This window comes from Onychostruthus taczanowskii, unplaced genomic scaffold (genome assembly GCF_017590055.1).
Source record: "Onychostruthus taczanowskii isolate IOZ18803 unplaced genomic scaffold, ASM1759005v1 scaffold173, whole genome shotgun sequence".
Lineage (NCBI taxonomy): Eukaryota > Metazoa > Chordata > Aves > Passeriformes > Passeridae > Onychostruthus > Onychostruthus taczanowskii.
Window position 1 is genome coordinate 430,259 of NW_024498940.1, and position 24,280 is coordinate 454,538.

The 24,280-nt window shown below is 43.6% G+C and overlaps 1 protein-coding gene across 3 annotated transcripts in view; it reads left to right on the forward strand.

Moving 5' to 3' along the window:
• INPP5A (inositol polyphosphate-5-phosphatase A) overlaps window positions 1–24,280 on the forward strand; it is a 193,211-nt gene that overhangs the window by 143,236 nt on the left and 25,695 nt on the right. For all 3 annotated transcript variants that reach the window (XM_041400150.1, XM_041400151.1, XM_041400152.1), the window contains exons 10-11: window positions 18,127–18,222; window positions 18,553–18,627. In XM_041400150.1, coding sequence (XP_041256084.1) covers window positions 18,127–18,222; window positions 18,553–18,627 — 171 coding nt within the window. The remainder of the gene's footprint in view (window positions 1–18,126; window positions 18,223–18,552; window positions 18,628–24,280) is intronic.

Sequence of the window (24,280 nt, forward strand, 5' to 3'; positions counted from 1 at the left end):
CCTTTGCCTGGTACCACATGGCAGAGAGGTTCTCGCAATCTAGGAATCTCAGATCAGCTGTAATAATTGCTGTAACATTTAGGTTGCTCCTTCTCCAAGGAAAGAAAGATAAAGCTTCCTGGCCCTTTATGTAGTCATGCAGAAATGGGTCGCCTTTGCCTGGTACCACATGGCAGAGAGGTTCTCCGTGTCCTGCACTGCATGAAATACCTCTTCAATCTGCACCCTTACCAGGGAGATCAAACTCCTTTCTTCTCACACAGAGGTCAAAAGAGTGGGAAGGGAGCAGGATGCAAGTTCTAGCAGTGACTGAGACATTACCTCCTGTGAAAATTTTATCATCCTGTCTCCACCTTATTCAAATCTAATCCTGAATTCTCGCGTTACTGCTTACACAAGAAGTGTGTTAGGATGTAATTTAAAGCTCTTTCAAGCTTTCACAAGGGTCATCAATGTGTAATATTTTAATATGTAAAGCTGTTAAGGGGTTAAAACCAATTGTATGAAAAGAGATTATAGGATCTTTATCACATGTTGTTTATCTGATCAACAGTTAACAATTTAAGACAGTATTATCCTAGTAAAAAGAAGATTTGTTTCAGATACTGACATAAACATCCCCTCATAATAGTGGCTTTTCATTTACTGCGTTGCAATGTACCATAAGCTTAAAGGCACAACAGCTTCTTTGTGTGTCTCAATAATGCCTGTCCAGAGTGATGTCAGTCAATTTTTGACCTATACAGTCTGATGTTATTCTCAACGATTATGGAATAGATTTATTTTTTTTTTAATGAGTGAAGAGTATGCCAATAAAATCCCTGAAAATTATCATATTTCTTCATGGCATCTTCCTCTGGAAGAACAAGGTATATTACCACATAGGCCTTTCTGTGGAGTCGTGTTTCCTCTGGCTTCTGCTGTTTTTTGTTGTTTTCTTTGCAGCTGACTTTCCACACTTTCATGTAACTTGCCCTTTCAGTGGGACAAACACTAACAATCAGTAGCACTTTCTGGTAGAGGTAGGAAAAGAAACAGCATGTATGAAACAGCCCCCTGGTAGGAGCAGATTCTGACTTCAGCCTGTGCGGTGGCACTCCTGGGGTCCCATATAAAAAGTGTTTGACAAGTCAGCATCCTTGTGCTCCTTGGAAACCGTTCCTGCAAGGTGGGGAAAAGGCTGTGGGGCGGGCCAGGGTTCATTTAGGGTGCACAGGATGCCTCGGGGGATCCCCCTCCTGGCACAGCTCTGGGGGTGCTCCCCATCCCCAGCCCAGGCAGCACTCTGACCCAGTGTCACTGACAGATACGCTCAGCCTCTGCTGCTTTCCTGTCATAAAAGGGAGGAAATCATCTTCCTGGGGGGAAAGCACCTTCCTGAGCTCTTAGCGAAGCACATCTGCTCAGCCCTTGCCAGGCAGGAGCACGGACTGAGCCCCACACTCAGTTCTGCCACGGGGCTGTTCAGCAGCTGTGGATGATTCCCCTCATCTCCTGTCCAGCTGTGAGCACAGCACGCAGCTCTGACAGGCAAAGGCTGCTCGTTTGCTCTCCAGCCTCAAGAAGTCTGGGCTGGATGAGGGTGCACTGCTGCTTGCTGCATCCAGCTCTGTCCTCACGGTGTTCTGGCAAGCCTGGCACTGAGATCCCCCTGCTCCCTCAGAGACAGGAGAGAAATGCATATGCTGGTGGAACTCCGTGTGGAGATCATGTGCTTCTAAAATGCTACTTCTGGATTATTTTTATTCATGTAACCCTGATGGTTCCCTGAAAATTAAAACAGATGTAGTTTTTCGTTTGTTTTCTGAATGCGGTGTAATATAGTACTGCCTTTAAGCTTGCAGAGCACAAACACAAGCTGAATTGAGTTGGACTTCAGTGTGGATACTGTTTCCCTGTCAGTGTCATTTGGGGCCTTTTAAACCCTGGAGTCTGCAGTGCAGCCCCTGAGCTGCTCTTGGAGAAGCATCTCCAGGCCCCAGCTGCACTGCTGTCTGTCTCTTCCCTTCAGTGGGTGCCAAGGGAGTGTCACAGGAGCTGGCACTGTGCCACCCTGACTTCACCTGCCTCAGAGTGGAGTCAAGGGTGTGCTAAATGCTTGGGTGACAACAGCTGAACTTAAGCAAGCCGAAGGTCCAGAGTATACAAGAGATTTAAATTAAGATTGGGATGTGGGATGGAAGTTTGTTTTTCTTCTGTGTGCTGGGTATTTTACATTATGTAAAATGAACACTAGATGATAATTGCCAGTGTGGTATCTTGTATTGATTTAATTCAATAAGCAACTTCGCCTCTACCTTTTGCATGCACTTGTCTTAAAATATATGCATTATGAAGGCAGTGATTCAAAGTCTTTAGGAAATCAATACCCAGACAGGATTCTGTTCTTCAAATATTGACAGCAGAATAACTCTAAGAAACAATGACAAACAATAAAAGCAGGGTTAGACAAAATGAAGGCTGCAATTCTTCAGTTGTTAGTCTGTGCAGAGGGTTCAAACTGCTGCCTGATGCTGCATGTTATACATGCTTCAGCAAACAGCTGGCACTGGCCCTTTGCTGCCAGAATTTCTGGTGAAACCTGTGACCACTGAAGAAAAAGCCAGTTTCTGCCCATGATTCCTACACAGATGGCTGTTTCACCTGATGTTTTGCCAATAACTCACGTGGATTTCTTTCAGCCATGTGCGTGCACTGGGGAGATACAGAAGGATATATATAGATTGTTAGCGTTAACGTTGTTCCCACCTTTGATCATTTCTGTAGAACTAAATGGAATATACAGAAGGATATATATATAGATTGTTAGCATTAATGTTATTACCACTTTTGATCATTTCTGTAGAACTAAATGGAATTTGCACTGAAGCTGGCCAGTTACGGATTTTTAACTGATCACATCTGTGTACTAGTTCACAGTGGGTTTTTGTAGTGGTAATTTTAAAATCCTATAATATGGGCAGCTCAATTTCCTGGACACTGAGTATAGTTCTGAGAAGTTAAAGTATGTCATTGGTGGAATAAAACATGCCAAGTTAGTGCAAACTGCACTGGTTGCTCAGTTGATAGCAGTTCTGAAATCACATTGCTGTAGATCATTCAGCACTGCAACTACAAGTAATACTACATTATTAGCACTCATGCAGGAATCTCTGACAGTCCAAAAGTGGCTCTTTACACTATTACCCGACTTGTCGATGTCACAGGAAGAGTCAGCAAGACTTATTTTTCGTTTCTGCCCTTTATTTTTGCAGCTTTAACAAGTGCTGAATTTCCCAAGGATGTCAGTATTGTAGCCATTAAAGGTTCAAGAACTCTGTTCACATCTGGAAGTAAAAAAATCATGAGGCTTTTCCCTGAATGTACTGGAAATTTCCTAAATTTGAATATTTATGTATAATTTTAAAATGAAGAAAAGCTTTGAGCCACCAGTGCCTGAGTGATGTTTCCTGACAGATCAGTCAGGAGCAGGAACTTAAAGAGTAGCAATGGCTGTTTGTAATCTGTAACCAACAGGTTTGAGAGTTGGTTTGGAACAAATTGGTGTACTTCGTTTGTAATTGCCCATCTGTAACCAACAGGTTTGAGAGTTGGTTTGGAACAAATTGGTGTACTTGGGACATTACAGAATTTTAGAAGAATAAATTTGTTTCTGTAGCTCAGGGGGAAGAAAGGAGGGAGACACCGAGCAAGGTTCTCAATAGCTGAAGGCTCATTAGCTTGACATTCATTTCAGGCAACCTAATGCAAGAGTAGGTAATGAGAAGAAAATTGAGAGAGAAAATGCTGTCACAAAACATGCTTGAACAAGGCAGTTTATCCTGAGATTAACAACTTGGATGAAAGTGGTGAAGTGAAATCAAGTGATCCTTTGGCAAGATGAGTTTGTTGAAAACATCAGTGTTTAACTTTGCATTTGTCTGTGTTGCACAGGCAGGAGCACCAAGGGGTCAGTGGCAGAGCGGTGGGAGACACCAAAGGCAAACAGCTGCCAGCAGCTGAACCTCGGCTCCCACAGCAGTGCCATGGCATAATCATTCAGGCATCTTTAGGTAATTTTATTGTAATTGCATATTTGACTTTACATGTGGCTGGTGAGCCTGTGTATTCAAATCTGTTGCACACCTCCACTCCAGGTGTTGCAAAGTCACGGTTTGGTGTGAGAGGAGAGCAAGGCCCTCTGTCTGCTTACCCAGACTCTGGGCCAGATCTGAGTGCCAAGGAGGAGTTTTCAGAGCTTGTAGGGCCAGCTTTGCTGAGCTGGGCTTCCTTAGAGGTCCACTCCAGTTAACTCAGACACCCCTTGCCAGTAGGTCAGAGGGTTTCCAGGAGTTTGCCATCAGAAGGCTGTGGTTTCATACTTTGCTGTGTTCACAGCAGTGTCCCCCTATGCTTTTGGGTCTAGGTGATGTATAGAAGCTGCTAACAGACAATTTAAAATTAAAAATCGTGCATGGGAAATTAGCCATAAAATGATCAATAAGTAGTTCTGTTCCTGGAGTGGCTGGCAGAGGAATTGGTGAGTGTCCTGTGTGTTAGCAAGAAGTCATGTCTTTCTGAAGGTTTGTTTTAGTTCAGAGGTGCCATTTGCTTCAGCTGAGGATGAAATCAGTGCCACTTAGGATCTGGTATGTACGATTAGAGTGGACAAATGCACAGTCACTTCTGGGTGGAGTTTCAACCTGTAATTTCTTAAGCTTGCTAAGCAGGCTCAGATACCTTCAGTCTCAACTTTGTTTGTCATTAAAGTAATTCTTACTGATCGTGATGCTGGTGGAAAGATATTCCACTTCTTTATTTCTTTACTGTGTGAGTCTCATTGATGCTAATAACTATCAAATTAAATCTGCACCTGACCACAGGCAGCTGATGGAACATTCCTTTTAGCCATCCACTGTATCCCTGATAGAGACAATCAATAGGTAAAATCTATGCAAATGAGCAGAGTTCAAGTGAGGGCTACCCTGAACAGGACTTAAGCTATGCGCCCGCCTTTGTGCCAAATTTTTCAAGGTTTTTTCTCCTGTAATGAATACATGTATTTTGTGCATTGGAGCATGGCACAGGGCCTTTTGGATGGCAGGCTCTTCAAGAGAGAGGAAGAGAGTTTTAATCACAAAAGCAGAAACTTCAGTCGGAGGAATGATTCCACACTTTGTTTCATTTGTAAATGCTGCGTTTTGGCTTTTGTGAAACACAACCCAAGTCCAATTCAGGACAGCGCTTCAAGGATTCTTTCCATGGGGCTTTTTGAGTCTGAAATAGTGCACATGAAAAGAGCAGGAGATTGAACATAATTTGTTCCAAGAGCTAGTCTAAGATTTTTTCCAATCAAGATTCTTTCAGCATATTCCTCTTTGTTGAGCTGTAAGCAGCTTTTAAAATAATGGCATTAGCCTATATTTCAGGGCTTCACTGGGTGTTTCCAGCTCTGGTGATTAGTTACAAGAAATATAAATGCCTGTATTGTAACCTTTTAATGGCTGTGGGAGACTTGTAAACTAAGTTGAGATTTAAGCAATTTGTAGATTTCAAAATGAGCTGTAGAGTTCATTGAGAAAGAAAAATGCATCATTGAAATTCATGGTGCCACTTTGGTTTTCTTAGCTGAGATTTATCAGTGAAAGCCATATTGCTTTCCCTTTGCCTTTATTTTAAAGCTCTTCAATACATTGTTTTTAAGGTCCATTTCTTTTACAAGCTTTTCCTTTCAGCTTGCTCGGGGTGTTGGGCCCTATGAACATCTGTTTGTGCCTACAATCAGCCAGGACCTGGACTGTACCCTGCCTCCCTCCTCCCCTTTGTTTCCAGAGGCTATTGTTTCCGATTTCATGCTATCAGAGGGGCTGCATGTTTTCCTGTGTGAAGTTGTCAGAGAGATAAAAGCACAGGAGCAGGGTCACATTTCGAGGGATGGGCATGAAAAATTGGTAAAATGTATCTTGAGGGCCACCCACAAGACTTGCCTGAAGAAATTCAGAAGTAGAGAGTAGAATTGTAATTTTGTGCAAATTCCAGGGTGGAATAAGCAGTAATGAAGTATCTAGTGTTTAACTGGCAGAAATCTCTTAGTCAGATTTACACTTGGTTTACTTATTCCTGTTAGATAGCTTGAGAGGCTCCAGCTGGACTTAGTTGCAAAGAAAATGCCATCATCTTCACTGCAGTGCCTGCCCGGGTCCCCTCAGTAGGACAGGGAGAGGCCAGAAGAGTGTTACCCCTGTCAGCCATCAGAGTGCACTGAGGAAACGAGAGGCACTACTGGAGGTTCTGCCTGTCCAAAATTTTCAGTACAGAATCACAGAATCATTAGCATGTATGATACAAGACCTGCAAGGAGTACAGTAAGGATGATGATGACGATGAAAGAAAGAAAGACAAATTGTGCATCTTAATTAACCTAATGAAACACATCTTGCAGTAAGGAAGCAGGGTACTGTCCTTGTACCTGTGGCTGTGGTTTATAATGCTGCAACCATGGTCAGCCAAAACACACTCTTTGTCTGACGTGAGTTCCAGAAGTGGCACCCTGCTTTGGGAGAGTGCAGAGTGGTGGCAGGAGGGCAGAAGAGCTGCAGCCACACGCAGCTGAGCCCCTTCCCCACCTGCAGTAACCCAGCAGGGACAGCTTGCAGTGTCTTACAGGCGCTCCTCTGAAAGCTCCAAGCAGCCAGGAAAGAGTTGTGCCTGTCCCTAGCTTAGTGTCAGTAGGACTAAAGCAGTGCCTTGCTAGTTTGTTTGGTTTAGGATTTCAACTCTTCACTTATGTCTCTACCAGATATGTATTGAAGAAAATGGTTTAACAGTACTGGTGTAGGTCAGGGCTTCACTAAGATAGTTGCTTTTGTTTTAGGAGCTTGTAATGAGGATTTTGTTAAAGCATATGATGGGAAAACAAATAAAATATGTAAGTTGTATTTTTTCCAAGGCAACTGATAGATAAGGGGTGCCAAGCAAGGTGTTACCTTGCTGCCATATGGCTTCTGAACTACTAAATTGTAAATGTGATACAAGTTAGCCCAATTCTGGAATTTCAAGGAGATTTATTTTTTTCTATAATTTCTATCATTTTTTTCCAAAGAGAAGTTAATTATTTTTTCTTAAATGCATAAATTATTTGCACTTTAATATGACAAAGTAAATATACATTCTGAGTTCTGCTGAATTTGGCAGCATTTTTTGCTGTGGAAATTCCACAGTGGAACACTGATATGCAGACTTTTTGCCATTTTGCTAATATAGTAGAAAAAAATACTAAATATGCTTTGATTATTGTTGAATTTATATCCTTTATGGTAGTACTTTTGGATATTAATTTGTTCATAAGTAGATACAGAAGAAAGCAGTACCACTGCAAAGTGTGTAACAGTTGTGTAGGTGAGTTTAAAGGTGACCACTCAGTGAGTATTTTTCACTCATTAGCACTTGTATTTCAGCTTGCAGTGACTGTGGTCAGGGTCATGGGTCCCACAGCAGGAATGGTGTGGAGGTGACATCCCCTGCTGGCACAGAGGGACCTGCCCCTCAGTGCCAGGTCCTGGCAGGTTGCTGTGTGGCCAGGGCTCCCCGAGGGTCCTGCCAGCCCCACGGTGCCCTGCCTGCGTGCTCCTGCTCCAGGCAGGCAGCAGAGCACACCCATCCTCAGACCAGCTGTGAGGAGACATCTGGGCAGGAAGTCTCAGTTCCAGTCTCACCAGCACAATTCCAGCTCTGAGGGGAAAAGGATAATCTGTTCTTTCCCCAGCACGCTGACCACCATGACTTAATGTCTTTCACTGCTTCAAATACTACTTGAAGAACTTAAACACTGCTGTTAGCATCCATTGCTGGTCTTAATGGGTATAAATTCTTTTTAAAATCACAACTTTCTTTTACCAGCAGTTTTCTTTGGCATACTTGTCTAGTTTTGGATGGGTTAAAGAATTTACTTTGTTTAGCTTTGTCTCAAAAGGGAAAAGAAGAAAGGCTAGAGTAAAAATTAATAGCACATCTTAAAATCTGTTGCAACATCTCCCTTTTTCTGACTAAAAGTGAGTGGAAAAGGCCTCTCTAGAGAAAATAAAGAAGTTATTACAACTTCTGCTATTTTGTAGAGTATGAAAAAGCTTTCTGTATGTTAAACAGTCTTGTGGACATCTGGCATGATTGGTTTTAATCTGCTGACTAAAAAGTCAGGATTAAATCTTGCTTTACACCTCTTTGTATTGCGGTCAGTAAGTGACAGAGCTGCCCTGAAACAATGGCACTACTTATTCCACCCAATATGCCATGTGGTAGATCACCCCCTTTTTCAGCACCACTTCTCTGCAAAGACAATGAAGCATCTGGTGGGGTTTTCCTGTGTCCAGGATATTTTTTGTCAGTAATTTCACTCAGCCGCTCTGCTTAGCTCTCCCTCGGTGCTACTTTTTGAGATGGGGTTTGCCAAATCCAGTGGCAAGGGGTCAGTAGGCCAAAGTGATGAATTTTTATGTGCCTGTTCCTTGTGTTTCTGCTCAGTCATGATTCTTTGCGCGCTGCGCTGCCTCTGAAAGGGAGCCACAGTGAGCAATTTGTCCTGCCAGGCTGGGGAGAATGGGGAGGCAGATGAGTTAAAGCAGCGTGTATGACTGCGGACAGAGCTGCGCACAAATGTTTTCTGATGGCAGAACAGAATCCTCCTGTCACTATTCAGCGCGAGAGGGGCTTGGGAGATTTGTAGCCTGTTGGCTTTCGATCAAGTGACAAATGAATTTAACAGCACTTAAAGATACAGCGGGAAGAATAGCACTTCACGAGGCAGCCCCAGCTGCGAGCTCTAAAATGATGCTGCATTTACTCTTCTGTGCTCACGTGTCTCACATATTTGAGTCTTGGTTTGCGTAACAAAAAGAATTTAATTTCTGTTTCAGAAGCTCTGTAGAATATATTTGTGCTTTTTGGCCCAGTCAGGTCCCACCCCTCTGGTGGGTCTCTGGTTGCTACAAGCAGGAGGACCCTGGTTGTGTCATTTCTTGCAGGGCTTTCTGTCCTCACTCAACGGTGCCCTCAGTGATGGGTCGAACGAGCCAGGGATCAGCATTCACTGCGGGGTTAAATCCCTTTGGATCCCCAGCCAGTGCTGTGAAGTTGCTGTTCCTCCAAGTTGTTCTCTCTGTGATCAGCTGTGCCCCTAGCTGGCCAAGGGCCTTTGGTGCCAAGCCTTGAACTGTCAGTGGAAACCATGTCCTGGGGGTCCTGAGCATTGCTGTACTGCACAGCACTTGGCTCTCACACCATCACAAACCAGCCAGAGGGAACTCAGAGCTACATTACCAGGGTGGGGAATAGAGGCAGTACAAAGAACATGCCACCCTGTTTCCTCTCTCCACACTGACTGTTCTACCCCACAGCTGTTTTTATGTGATGCCAGTCTTCTTTGGGTGTGTACACATGCTGATCTGTCAGTTCATCTTAGCTTTCATCAAGGAGAATATACCAGATGTTGGGTACCCACCTTGCACATTATTTTACAAAAATCCCTTCATTCATTTAATACAAAATTATTTCCTTTAATGTGTGAATATGGGCTCCTGGAAGTGGGTGAACTCCATGATGTCCTGGGTCTCGTTGCAGAAGCAGCAGCCTGCTGCTGGGCAGTGTGCCTGGGGAGAGGGACAGCTCAGCAATCCCACCTCATGGCTCTCAGAGCTGTCTGAACATAACCAGCTATAGAGGATTATTTGAACTTAGCTGCTGGACTCGTATTCCATTTAAAAGTGAGTAAAGCAGCAAATGACGGTGAACCAGACAGGGAGTATGACAATGAGAAATGAATGAGATATGGCAGGATGAAAAGGAGTTGAGTCAAAGAGGCTGGACAAACAAAACAACAGGGGAAAAATACAGTAAATAAATGGTTCACATGCTGCATCAGAAAGACATCACCTGGTCAGCAAAGTTTTAGTCTCACCATAACACCATGCAGCATGTTTCAGTTAACACAGTGAATGTTGCATTCCCAACTTGTTCAGGACTGGAAACCAGATGCAGTGATCTCAAGATTACTTTCCTGACATATTTGTTTCCTTAAATAGTAAAGTTAACTTGGAGTGGGGATTTTTTTCCCCCTAGATGGAAAACAGTGGAAGAACATGGACTTCTCTTCCACTTTGCTGTACATACATTGTATGAGCTGGAGGGCATTCATCCATTCTGGGGGGCACATGTCCATCCTGGAGGGCATGTGTCCATCCTGGAGGGCATGTGTCCATCCTGGAGGGCACGTGTCCATCCTGAAGGGCATGTGTCCATCCTGGAGGGCATGTGTCCACCCGTCCATCCCACTGTTGTGCTTAGGCTTAGCAAGAGTCCAAGCCTGAGCTGCTGGCAGCCCACAACACACTTGTGCCTCGTGCAAGTCACTTACCTGTTCCACATCTCAAATCCCATTTTTGTTAAGGTACTAAGGATTTTTTTGCTGGTGTGCATAAGAAGAAGAAGAAAAAAGTTTTTCATTTCTTTATTATTTATAATTTTGTGATTAAAAGTATTCAGTGCCTGCCTCAGGACATCTAGATTTTAGGTACATATATAATTTGATTTCAGAATTGCCCAACACTACATATTTTGCAAGTCAACTCCTAATTATACCTGCTGCTGAGAGTCTACTATGTGGGAGCCAAAGGGTCACACTCTCCAAAGGTTGAGCCTTGAACTTGAGCTGTGTCACACCATTGATCTTGTTAAAAACTCCCCATTATTTTAAAGGGCAAACTCCGGAATTTACTCGGTTTGGCAGTGCTGGTTGGGTGTTTCTGGGCTTGTTGTTCAGTGCTGGTTGGGTGTTTCTGGGCTTGTTGTTCGGTTCTGAGGTCAGGTGGGAGCCTGGAGCACTCCCATGGGCTGGCCATGCCCGTGCTGTGCTGTGTCAGGACATGTGCTCCCTGCAAGGCTGGAGGAGAATGAAGCTGACAGACTCCAGGGACTGCAGAGCCCAGTGCTGGAAGTCAAGAAGCACCAAATAATTTTCTTAAGTGTTGGCTTAAATTTCTGCTGCTTGATGTTACTGCTCCCATGTTTCCTTTCTTGTGGCTGTAAGAAACTATGAGGTTTGGAGGCAGCAGAAACACAAACACCATCAGTGAGCACACAGGCAAATGTTACCACTCAAAGCAAAGGCAATTGCAAGGAGCAGATGGGGTTCACAGGCTGTTTAGCTTTTAGAATGAAAAGAAACAGAGGTTCCTATTCTGCAAGTTAGATAAAAGCAAGTTTAGCTATAAGGAGAGAACTGCTTCTTATTCCATTTCTCCTGAATTCAGGAGAGCAGGAGATTTTATGTTTCTCTGCAGAAACAGATTTACATCACAGATTCTATGTGCTTCATCAAAGTCTTTGCTGAACAGAAACAATACAGCCAGTCCTCTGCCTGGTCAGCTGGAGTGCAAGACTGTAAGTGCTCTGAAGGTTTCCAGCAAAGAATTTCTCAAGCTGGCATTACTGCACAGCCAAAGCCGAAAAAATAATGGAAGATAAGTAACAGAACATCTGAGTAGATCTGAAGAGGATCACACCTTATGGAACAAGACATACATATTGTGTTTATGCAGAGAATTTCGTTAGGAACAGTTGGACTCTCCCAGTTTCTGTAATAAAGAAAAAGCAAATATTTCTCTTAGAGTACTCCCTCAGGACTACTTGAGCTCAAGTAGTAATACAAAATTATTTAGAAGGACGGACAGGAGGAGGGACAGGATTTTTCTGGCAGATTGTTTCCAAGTTCTGATCTGGTCGTGCTGTGGGCTTCTCTGGATCTGGTCAAAGTCCTGAATACATATTGATGTCTGATGTCAGCAAGTGAATTAAACTGAGGCTTTAAAAAGTGAGCAGGGGAGCCCTTTACCTTTTTCTGCAGAGACCCTACACAGTTCTGTGTCCTGATTCACACAGGTGCCAGACAACTCCAGGTAAATTGTTTGTAAGTCACCGTGTAGATGCTTTGCTGAACTCAGGCTTGAGATCATAGTCAGGAAAATGAAACAGGAGAGTACAAAAAGATGTGCAACCTGACCGGAGAGACAGAGAGAGAAAATAAGAAGGTAATCAGCATGAAGGGGAATATGGAAAAGGAGTTCTAGCCTGATTTGTAAACTTGGAGAATCTGAGAGGCAGAGGCCTTTTGCAATTAATTCAGATTCTTTTCTGAAGAAGAGAATTTAAAAGAGAGCCATAATTGCCACCAGCTGTTGGCACAGAACAAAACTGCTGAGGCAGAGGCCGCAGTCAGGGACCTCAGGGCTCTCTCCAGACCTGGCTGTGCCACCGACACACGGCACTGAGCCAGCCTCTCTGGCACCGGGCCAGCCGTTCCAGTGCCCACGCCTGCCCGGGCTGGGGTCTGCAGCAGCGTGCTGTGCTAAGCCTGCCCTACTGCCTGCCGAGCAAACAGGCACAGGAGCCACAGGCAGTGCTGCCAGGGATGACTGCAGGAGCTGGGTGGTGCTTTGGGCAGTGCCGGGGCAGGGGAGCCGCCCTGCCCAAGGCGGGCGCGCTGTGCCGCCGACAGCGGCTGTGCTGGCACCTGGGCTCTCAGCTCACTCAGCACAGTGCCTGAAAAGTAAACAGGAAAGGTTTGGCATTGCCTGGTGACACGCTGTGGTAACCTTGTCATGAATTATCTCAGTTTCAGCACAAGAAGATGCATCTTATAATTAACCTAGTGTTGCTGTGAAATTGAGACCAAAGGAAGGCAGGTTGTTTCCAGCAGGGATCATTTGTTTTAGGGAGGCAGAAGATCCCTGGGACAATGGGAGCTCGAGGATAGTGCTGGTTTTTTGGTCACAGATACCTCCCAAAGAAGCCTTTTAAAATATCCCAGAATATCTCTGTGCCACAGTTCAGTAGGAGGGCTGCCTGGAGGGGAGCAGAGCTCCCTAGGCCCTGGGCACGTCGTGGGCCAGGCGCTCACAGGGGTGGGATTGGTGCTTCTTCGACCTGCCCGTGAGGTTAAATCAGTCCCGACGTGGTACAGGCAGCAGGGCCGTGCCAGTGCTCCTGATGTGCCCTCAGAAGAGGGGCTGTACACGGGGCACATGAGCAGACAGGGGCAGGGCAGGGTCTCGCTCTGCTGCACCCAGCTCCACCACCGCTGCCTGCCCTGGACGGGAGCTGACTCCTCTGGGAGCATCCAAAGAGAAAGTAATTTATTGGTACTTTACGTGGATTCTCATTAATGCTTGTTTGTGTTTGTTCTTTATTCAGCTAACACTTACGTCACTGCTGAGTTCAGTTCCTGCTGCTGGAAAGTGTAGTAGCTGTTCTGGGATATTATTGCTATTTGCACACAGTTAAAGTTAACACAAGGTAATATATAGTCTAAAGGATATTTTTTTCAATAGAAGTGTATGTCCTCTCAGACAGGGCTTGGTTGCTTTACCCTGGCGATTGAGCCCTGGGATGCCCTTGTTTTTTCCAGCAGCTGTGAAGCCAAAAACCTCTGTGGATGTGAAAAATTTGCTATAATAAGCCTCCATTTCAATGGGTAGGTGCAGTTTAAAAAGCATGTTGTTATCTGCCCTGTACCTAAATGCACAACTCTCATTGACTCAGAAAGTTACGTGTAACTTTGGTTTTTTCTGATGTCATTTGACTTGGGGAGTTTGCTGCTATTATATTCCCAATATCCAGGAAATCATGTCATCTGCTCAAAGGTAAGGAGGAGCCCAAACAAGACAGATGCTTCTGTTATTCCCAAAGTAGCAAATATTTTACCTCACTGATTATTTCAAGTACAATTTGCATCCAGATTATAATAATAATTTTTTTAAAAACATTACCCTAGTTTAATAAGTGTCAGATTGATTTTAGGTCTTGAGCAGCATTTCAGAAATATTTCACTTTCATAATTAGATGATACATATATGTCTGTCTTTTCTGTTGTTCCAGAATCCACAGTGTATTTAACTGGAAAAAAATTAAATATCTTAAATTTAGTTGATTTGGTTGCTCGTGTGCTCAAGACCTTATGTCACTTAGCTCCTGTCAGGAATCTTCAGACTCTGCTCTTCTCTCCTAGCACTCGTGGCCATGAGCACATCTGTGTCAATTTATGCAGCTTGCTGCAAATTCCATCCGTGTCAATTTATGTAGCTATTGCTGAACTTTTTTAATTGCAAAGGAACAATGTATATATTCTATTTTCTCTTCCGTTTTTTAAGAAGAATTCAAAGTAATAATAAGTCCTGAGTGTTCAAACAATAGAGAACAATGCTGCACATCTTTAGTGTCAGTGGGCAGATGCAGTAGGACAGGCTGAGTCTGTAGGTGTTTAAATACCCTCTTTCAGGGGGTTTCCCTCCCACCCCCCAAAAATCATTGAGGGACTTACAAGCATGTCATAGCTCACACATCAGGAGGTGGACTCAGAGTCTAAAGTGTGGAATCCATGAAAAATCAGCTGCAGTTTCCAGCCGAGCAGGAGGCAGCAGTGCAGTCCACGGCTGCTCAGTGTTCCCCTATAAACATGATGTAAAGTGTATGTTACAGACTGTTGTGTGTTTTATGTATATAACAGTTGTGTTAATGTCTGTATCCCTACTTACTCTAAGTATGAAGAAATGCAGTCTTAAGCACTTTGATTTGTGGTGCGTATGGGGGAGCAGAAGGTGTGTTATGCTGTAATTATTACAGTGTAATTCTGAGAATTGCCGACTTCAGGAGTTCCAGATTTGTCTCTTGTAAATATAAAAACCATTTCCTCCTAGCTTTATATAACAGGATCTTGTTATTACATTCCAAGGCCGTTGTCAGGAAAGTTGTTACTATGTTTTGCAATTCAATATACATAAGTTATCACAAAGGGCTATTTCAAAAGTGCTACAAAGCATCTACCTGTGTATAGTATGGGAAAACAGAATGAGATATGGCTGTGTTTGCTAGGGAAAGGCTGGCTACCGAGCTCTCTCTCAGCTCTGAATGCAGCCCTCCCTCAAGGTTTTTAATCAAATCTTGTTTCCAAAGAAAAAAAAAGATATTTTTTTAAAAAGAAGTTATGTAGAGTTATGATATCTGATTTCACCTCTTCTGCCCTTGTAAAAATATACCTTTGAGGGAATACCCAGCAAGGAACGGTGAGTTTTCATAGCATTTTGATTTTCTTTGCTAGCAACAAAAAATCCCTTCATAAGCAGGCTTGCCTAAAAAGGCACATGGTCCTGAAAGTTTTCTGCTTGGGTGACTACGACTGTGCAGAAATTGAAAGGAGGAGGAAAAAAGGAGTGCCTCCAGCTTGTATAAGAAATGAACCTTTGCCCAATCACTTTTGTCTGTGAATAAGGTAACTTTTTGTGTGTGTGAAATTTGAAAGCAATAAGGTATGTGGGTCCTTTCTCTGTATTGGTTCTCAAGAGTCGATCGCAGGGTTTTTCTTTTGGAGCCGGCCTGACGTTGTGAGATAAAGCAGCTCAGGGAAAAAAATGTTCTCAAGCAGATGCCTTTAAGAGACAGAAATCATGAATTTGTTGAATCGCAACCACTCTGGGGGTGGCTACAATGACTTTTTGACAGTGACAGTAACTCTGCCGTGTCTTTTCGAGCCCTTCTTTGGCCCATTCACTCTGGAAAGCTGCTTAAGCGCACTTAAGCGCATTAGCATTTGGATGCTCGGGGACCGTATTGACCCTCATTTGGAAAGTTTAAATGAGTGAAAGATGGAGCGATTTGTTAGAGCTTTTGAAACCAGCTTTAGAGAGCTGCGGGTTTTCCGCTCTGGTTTGTTCGGGTGCTTGTTCTAATCTGGTGTGCTGTTTGAAGGGACCAGACTGATTTGTGACACATGAGCCCAAAGCCTCTTTTTTTGGGCTTGACCCGATTATCTGGTCTGTGCTCTGAATTTCAATCACCCGCATGGAGGGAGCGAGGTTGGGAATGGCTCGCTGCTGGATTACCTCACTGCTCCTATGGACACAGATGGCAAAACGGCCACGGCATGTCTGGGCAGACAAAGGGATCCTCCGGCTGCCTCGGCTGCGAGGGAACAGGTAGGAGGGCTGTGCTACAAATGAAAAGTAAAAGGTCCTGGCGGTGCAGCTCCCACAGGGGTCCAGCATGCCACTCCTCCTGCCAGGCAGGGTGGCGTTTAACCAGCATGTTACCGCTCTTCTCCCAAGGCTTGGAAAAGCCACCTTGAAGTCCTGCAGAGCAGATGGAGCACTCGCAGAGCATTCCGTGCCTGGGGGCCAGTGCTCCTTCTGCCAGTGCAACCTGTGACTGCACCCGCCTGCAGCTGATGCGGTGTTCCAGCGTAAACCCAGAGTCAGATGGACCGGGCACTGCTTTTGGGGACGGGGGAAACGCTCAGGAAAAGTGTCAGAAATGGACGTCACTTTTTCAGTGAGATGGGCAACCAACATCTGTTTCACTCACAAACTTGTAAGAAAAATAACAGATTTGTGGGTTTTTACCAAATCCCATTCAAGTTACTTGTTAAAAATGAAAGCGCTCAACTCGCTGCTTTTTATTTGTACTGTGCCAATAGGCAAGGGCCTTTATCAAGGATCAGATTTTTATCAAATGGGAGCAAAATGTCCATTGGCAGATTGTTCCCATTCTGGCGCTGAGATCATCAGCTGAGATCTTAATTATTTGGAAGCAGATGGATTTTTGTTTAAATACATGTTTGGCATGAATTCCTGCCTTCAGGAGAAGGTGACTATGGGGAAAGGAGAAGTGAGCTATAGTTCATGATGTTATGTCTGGTAGACACTGCATCTCTGATAATGAATCCAAATACAAGTATTTGTGTCTGTGAGAGATAGAAGCACATAGTAGGATGAAAGTCTATACCACAGAACATATTTATTTTGCAAATCAACATTATGCAAAATTAAAACCTTTTGTCTCGTTATTATGAAAAGGAATGGGGTGAGCAGAGCAGGGAAGTCATCTCACTACCTCTCCTTGACTCAGTTACTTTCTTGAACAGAAAGCACTTTTCTTAAGAGCCTCTAGCAAAATAAAGTTTCATTCAGAAGGTCGGTCTTTGCCAGTGTCCATATCCAGGGCTGTGCACAGATCCTGTCAGCAGCGTGTGCCTCAGCAGCAGCCATGGATTCCGAGTTGCCTCCCAGTGTGGGGACACATCTGTGTCTTTGAACAATGCCCAGTTTGAACAATCTCCTCGATTCCACTTTCTGACTTTTTCCTTGTGGTTCGCAGCAGCCAGGCAGAGGGGCACGGGCAGCCCTGCACAGCACCCAGCAGCCTTGCCCAGGCAGGGAGGCTGCAGAGCACGGAGTGAAATGTGCCCAGTTAGGATGGACATGCCTCCCTTTCAAAGCACTTAACATACTTAAAGCTTCGCTAACTGCTTTGCTAAAAGCTCTAGATTTTTACCTGTTGCCATGCGGTGGAACCTTTGAGCAGCCCGTTTCATGTCATTCCCCATTACCTGTGAACTGGACCCCTGTGGCCAATGGGTCAAGGCCCAACACTTTCATGGAAATTCATACTGTGCCTGATAAAAAGTTGTTCATCTGTGTTCATCTGTGCCTGATAAAACGTTGACTCATAATATGTTTTAGGCACCCACTCCTCTGAATATCTAGGGACGTTGTGTCTCTTATTTAAAAGAGGGAATTTGCTATGCAAAGTAAACTGTGAAAATTGCTGTCAGATTGTATAAGCATTTCTCGGACTTGCAAAGTGTACTTGTAACATGAATTTACAGGCAGGTGTTTTTGCAACCAAGGGTTAACTCACAGACGTGAGTAGTGTCGATGTAGTTATCAGCTGTTAAGAATCAGCACAAAACTTGGTCATTATCTGAAAGCAGTGGTTTGGAGGATGTTTGCAAGCAATGTGTGATACAGCATAGTGTTACCTGTGAAAGACCACCTGTCTACATGGTACAAGCTGAGTTACTATTTGCCTTTCCTGATTGATATTTTCTTAATATTACCTGTTTCTCTTCCAGTGATAATTCAGTTTATTGTTTCAAGTCCATCATAAGTGGAAGTTACTTAAATTAGTAATGCTTTGTATTTTGACCTACAGCAAATTATAATTGATAGGGGGCATTGAAGATACATCTATTGATAACGTTCAGTTAAATCTGGTCTTCTGTTGCATATAAGCTTGTTTCCCTTTCTCCCCTTATGTTTTTCTTAGACACTGTGTGCAAAGGCCACAATGCAGACCATCCGGGCAGCTGACACAAATGAAGTAGTCAAGCTAATATTTCGTGAATCTGATAATGACCGAAAGGTAAACAACTTAATGCCCTTGGCACCCCTGTGTAAATAGAAACAGTGTTGAATGTTCACTTCTTTTCTACAAAGCATGAATATAGTTGTTCCAAACTGATAATGTAAAGGGAGGGGAGGATATAGATTGTCACACCTAATGCTCAGTTAATTGGATCTGTTTAAGTGATTGCCGGCCAAGCAAATGGGCAAGCAGACAAGGGGCTTTGGACATGTGGAAATGTGTGGTTTTAAAGGGCTGCTGTCTCTGAAAGGGTCACTGCCAGCAGATGGGTGTTGAGTTGCTGAGCCCAAGAGCTTTGCTGACCTTTCTCCCTATTTTTTTATTTAGGTTATGCTGCAATTAGAAAAGAAGCTCTTTGACTATTTTAATCAAGATGTATTTAGAGACAACAATGGCACTGCGGTAAGTTCATTGCTAAACCCTTTCAAAAGAGCAAGTTGGGAACTTACATACAAATTGCATTTCTCTAACCAGCCCTTTATCCTTATCACCCCTCCTGTCTGCAGAATGAGAAGAGATAATTCAGCCAACACAATAACTGCTCCAGCTTTCCTCACCACTTAGCCAGTTATTTTGTGTACAGATTCTTAACTTGGGCATGTTTACCTTCTTTTTTATATAAATATATTGCAAATTAAATGTACACAACAATTCATTTTTCTTGTCTGTCCTCTAGTCTTGTATCCTGTTTTTCTTCCTAGCTCCTCATTGTGCATCACACAGTAACTTAGGAAAGCCCTTAAATTCAAAGCCCTTCTGAAAATACCCAGGTTTTCTAAGTGTACAAAAATATACTAGAAACACAAGAGTAAGTAGAATAGCAATCTCAAGCTCTGCAGCAGACTGTCACTATTTGGACAAGCATGCAGGGCTTCCCAAGAGGATTAAGCAGACAAGGGACACTAGCACTCTGATTTGTAATAAGGACTCTGATTTTTCTGTGGACAGGGGCATCGTATTTTCTTTAATATGATTTTATTTCAAATGGTAGCCACTTCATTTTGGAAAAGCTGTGTATCACTGCTTGCAGCTTTCTCCATTTCTTCCAGGGCTCCTAGGAGTTACGTATCCAAGGGAACACAGAGGGGGCCCTCGTCCCCACCTCCCAGTTCAGCTGCACTCGCAGAGCACACTGCTGCTTGGTGCCCGGGGATGGGCTGTGCTCAGGATCCACGGCTCTCCACCTCTGTCCTCCTCTGCCCTGCCTACAGCTCATTCTCTCACTGCTCACAGAGAGCCAGGCTGTTGGAGGGCTGTCTGCAGGGCTCTGGGGTGTGGAGGGCAGCTCCCTGCTGCCCTCTCTGATTTTAAGTTGGCGTCACCTGGGAGATTGATTCCACGTGAGAATCTGAGATTTCACTCATTTGTTGAGGTCAGAAGAGTTTGATCAGTAGGACCCGTGAGGGGTGAAGATGTGATTCCCCTTCCAGTCTTTGCTGCTGTCCCACAGCATGGCTCATGTGGCCCGTGTGCTCACTACGAGAGGTGCCTTCAAATGCAGTTACTGTCAGATCAGTTTGGGGTTCTCTAGTTTCAGTTTACAAGGTGAATGCATCCTCGGGAAATGCCTAATGTTTATTGCACTGATGTTTTGCAGTTTTGGGGAAGTTTAATTCAAAGCAATGTCTCCTCCCAATTCCTTTTCCCATATTAATCACATTCCTGTCCCAAAATTTTCCTCTATGTGTATAATTACTACTTTTCCAGGGTTTTTTTTAAACAACTCGAATATTTGTCATTTGTGTTTTCCCCCAGTGCATTCTTGAAGCTGTGTAAAGCTGTTCTTGGTGCTTGTTTGCCTCGTCCTAGTGGTATTTTGGATGGCTGCTGCTTGATTTGCATACAGGGCTGTGGGGTGTGAAGGTACAGGCAGAATCCCACTTAAACACGTTCCATTTCAAAATCAGTAGTCATTTCTTTCATGCATCAAGAAGTGGGAAATCTTCCAGATCAAACATGGAAGAAAGAGATAAACGATATAATGAGCCATTGGAGATAATCTAATCTTCATGGTCTAGTTAAACACGCAGCACCATGATCACTAAAAACAAACTACCTATCTAAAACGATAAATGTCTCTGTGCCGAATTCAACCCAAAAAATCCATCGCATCCTTCATCAACCGCCGGTCTTGTACCGGCCTGACAGAAATTTAATTCAAGCTGGCTCCTGAAAATAATTATTGTATTTTAAGAGTAGTAATCATTGGTCGGGACATGATTGAATGTGTCCATGCCTATTGACTTTTTCTATGATTTATAGCTTTGTGCAGTCGATATTCCCATCGAAATTGTATAATTAATTATAAGTGGGGCTGTCAGGTCTGCAGGATGGAGTGCCCTGATGAGTATTTGGGAAGATTAAATTTTCCTTAGCTGTACCAATGCAAGGCTTGGGAATTTTCACAGCACTGGGGCTGTTGGATAAAGATGTTTTCTGTGTGTTTAGCAACTGCTTTAGCTCAAAATCCATTGATTTTTCAGAGGGTATTTTTTTATCAGTGCTGTGTCTCTTCAGTAACATTGGAATGTATACGGATGTGACAAGACCTGACAAATATTTATTATCAACAGGCTACTTTTTCATTGTCCCTACACAGTTATTCTTTCCTTTTTACGTTGTAATCAACAAAAAGAATCATAATATATATTTATAAAAAAATTTTTTTTTTAATGAAAAATCTGATATAGGTACAAATCACCTATTTAACAGAAATTCAGTTTGAAATGCGTACTGTTATCTGTCGGGCCTAATTTTCCCAAACTAATCTGTAGCTTATTCAGACTTAGCTGTAGCTTATTCCAAAGTTAGCTTAGCAATTACCTGTATTGATTACCCCAGAGTGCAATGGCTGTTCTGTATCATTGTATTTCAGAAAGGAACACCCAGATTTACCCAGTTCTGTGGCGATAGGAAAAAAGATAAAACCTATATGAAAACAGCTGTTGCAGTAATGCAAAGCTGGTTTATGATTAAATTCCTGTGTTCTGAATTGTACGCTGGAGCTGTGGTCCGTCCAGCAGACCAGGTGTGAGTCCATAGGCTCACAGAGCTGTCCCCTGTGGCTGTGTGAGGAGGGGGTTGCAGAGGAGCACTGAGAGACGTGGGCAGGAGGAGGTGCAGCACGCAGAGTTCCATTTTGGCCTCAGACAGGTCCCAGTTAGGTTGTTGCTTTTCAGTTAGCAGAAGCTCAGCGTTTCTGACCTGGATGGTGGGACACAGCATTTGTTGGTTCCGTGGTGTCATCCTGCTCTTGTCCATGAGGGGTGGAAAAGCACAAATGAGGCTTCTCATTTTGGAGTGGTGGGCAAAGGAGGGTTCTCACACACCGTGCCCCCCTCGCTCCTCTGTGGTCCTGCTCCTCTTCTGCCAGCAGGTGCAGAGTGCCCTGGAGCCCTGCCCGGGTTTCCTGTGGGGTCTGCGCTGCTGAGACCACACTGCCTCACCAGCACATCACTCACACAAAACACAGTTGTAGCTTTGGATTTCCAGCCCTTAAGTGATAAAAATCAGCCATGCCGGTGCTTCCAGAAGAGGGGCAGGCAGTTCTTCAATAAACCTACACTTTTACCAGATACTTGCAGATGCTTTAATTGTTTGTGATAGATCAGGCTATAAGTGAGGGTTTTTTTCAAAAGGAGTTCCCTGTTAATTTTGAAACAACCAAAAGAAAAGCAAGCCAAGAGTAATTATGTAATGAAAAAAATATAATCAGGTTATTGACTTATACCAAAGAACCACAAACTAAATTGTATTTCTTCAGTAGTCAATTAAATAAATATGTAGTAAGAATGTAAAAACCTGTAATGACTGCAGAGGAACGATTTAATCATCAGGAATAATTTTATAATCTTTAACTGCAATTAGAAGAGAGGAATGGTACCTACATTCCTGTCTTTCCTATGACCTGTATTAAAGAATCAATCCAGGTAGAAGCTAACGCACTGTCCTTAGGATTTGGACCACAGCTGTGTAGTAAAAGTGATCAGTGAATTAATCATCTTAAGAGTGGAACCTGATGATATCCCTGCTAAAATCACGATCTGTTTTTCTGTTGGTCTTTGTGGAAGCTGGTGACTGTAGTGAAGCTGTGCTTGCTCTGGTGGCCCTGGGTGCTGCTGCCCCAGCCCCACAGGGGCACAGAGCCCGTGTCCCTCTGTGGCCTGGGCTGCTCGGGGCAGGACTGGCCCAAGGGTGCTGCTGCTCACAGCTCCAGCATCACCAGGGGTTCAGAGTGCCTGCTGGTGTACCAGTGCTCATTCCAAACCAGAGCCCAGAGTGCCATGCTGAAAAGCCCAGTGATTCCCAGCCTGGATTTTCATGGAATGGAAGTGATTCCATTTCCTGCTTTAATTGTGCAGCAGCTCTCTTGGTGCAGAGGGCAAACAGTGAACTCTTATGGAGAGTATGTTCTGACTCAGTTTCCCTTCACAGAATAAATTCCCTTTATTCTGTGTGTGTTCAGCCTCAACTGATACGGTCTGAGAAGAAAATTGTAATGTGCTCTAATTACAGATTGAGTTAAAGGTCTTGTTTTCCCTCTGAAGTAGTGATTTAAAGTGATGTGTTATCATGTTAGTTAACTTAGAGATGTTATTGCAAACAGTACAGGCAAACATACTTTTAAATTTTAAGCGATGTATTTGGGGGGGTGTTGTGTTTATTCCCAGGAAATCCTGAAATGATACACAAATTGAGCAGAAATATATAGTCTGCAAGGGACCTCTATTAAGGTTTTTGTGAGAATATGTATGCTTATGAAGATTAAGGATCTGGCGTCACTGAAAATGTATTAATCAACAGACAAGATATAGCACAATGCACTCTTCCCAATGGCCTTGGCTCTGACCCTTTTAAAGATAATGGGAATACTGTCCACTAGGAACTAGATTAGGACGATCAAGTGCATTTCATCAGGGTATGACTTGAACCATGATCCCAGAGGTGAAAAGGCAGAGGTTTATCCACTGAGCCAACCAGCCCCTGTCCAGATAAAATCCTGAATATGATGTATAAGGGCAAATTAGGATAGAGAAAGGAAATTGATTGCTCAGGACCATTGCTACCTCAGACTGGTCATAAGGAGATCCTGCCTATCCTGAAACTGCTCCTTTTATTTAACATTTCTGAGATGCCTGATTTTCATGAAGTACTAATGGGAAAACGGCTTCATGTTCTGTGTCTTTATTCAGAAGGAGCATTCCTGTGTTTAGAATTGCATTTGTTTAAATGAGCAATTAGTTGATATGCCACTGGATAAACTGCAAAATGAGAAATGACAGAGACAGGAAATATTACCAATAAATTGTTCTCAGTAGCAAAACATAAATGTAAATCCAGATTGCTCAAACAGGTCAATCCAGATGTGTTGGGTTAGCTGTTTATTGCAAGCTTCAAATAGATGAATTATTCTGGTAAAATTTGTCCATAGCACAGAGTTACACGTATTATTTCATAATATGGGGGACCTTTTCCCCCATCCTGTTCTGTACAGCTGCTGTATGGCCTAAGGATAATTCAAGTGTACTGTGATATATTTATTTTTTCAGGCATTGGCTCTTGTTTAAGTCTAGCCCTAAGAGTAGGTTCAGCATCTGTATTTGCACTCTGTAATGCAGCCTCCAGTATGACCTGCTGGTGTGCTTTGGCCCTTTTTGACCTGTGTGACATGGAAGAGTATCCAGGAGGCAACGTTTGCACCTGCACTCCAGTCCCCAGGTTTATGGATCTCACCATCATCCCTTACCGTTAATATCTGTGCACACAAGCACCATACCAAAGCTTCCACATCTTGCCCAAAGTCTGTGGCAAGCCAAATAAGAATAGAAGGGTGCTTAATTGTTTTTTCACCATCTCTCTGCAGTAGCTCAATCCTCTTGTGCTGTCCAGGTACCCCTGATAACCTCCAGATGAATGTCTGCATGCACAAAAGATTGCACAGAGAAAAGCAAATACTAAGTTTAACTTGAAAAGTTATGCTTGAGGACACTTAATACAAAAGGCACAGCTAGAGATGAGCGTGGGGTGCCCAGCTGCAGGGATGGGGAGAGGGGTT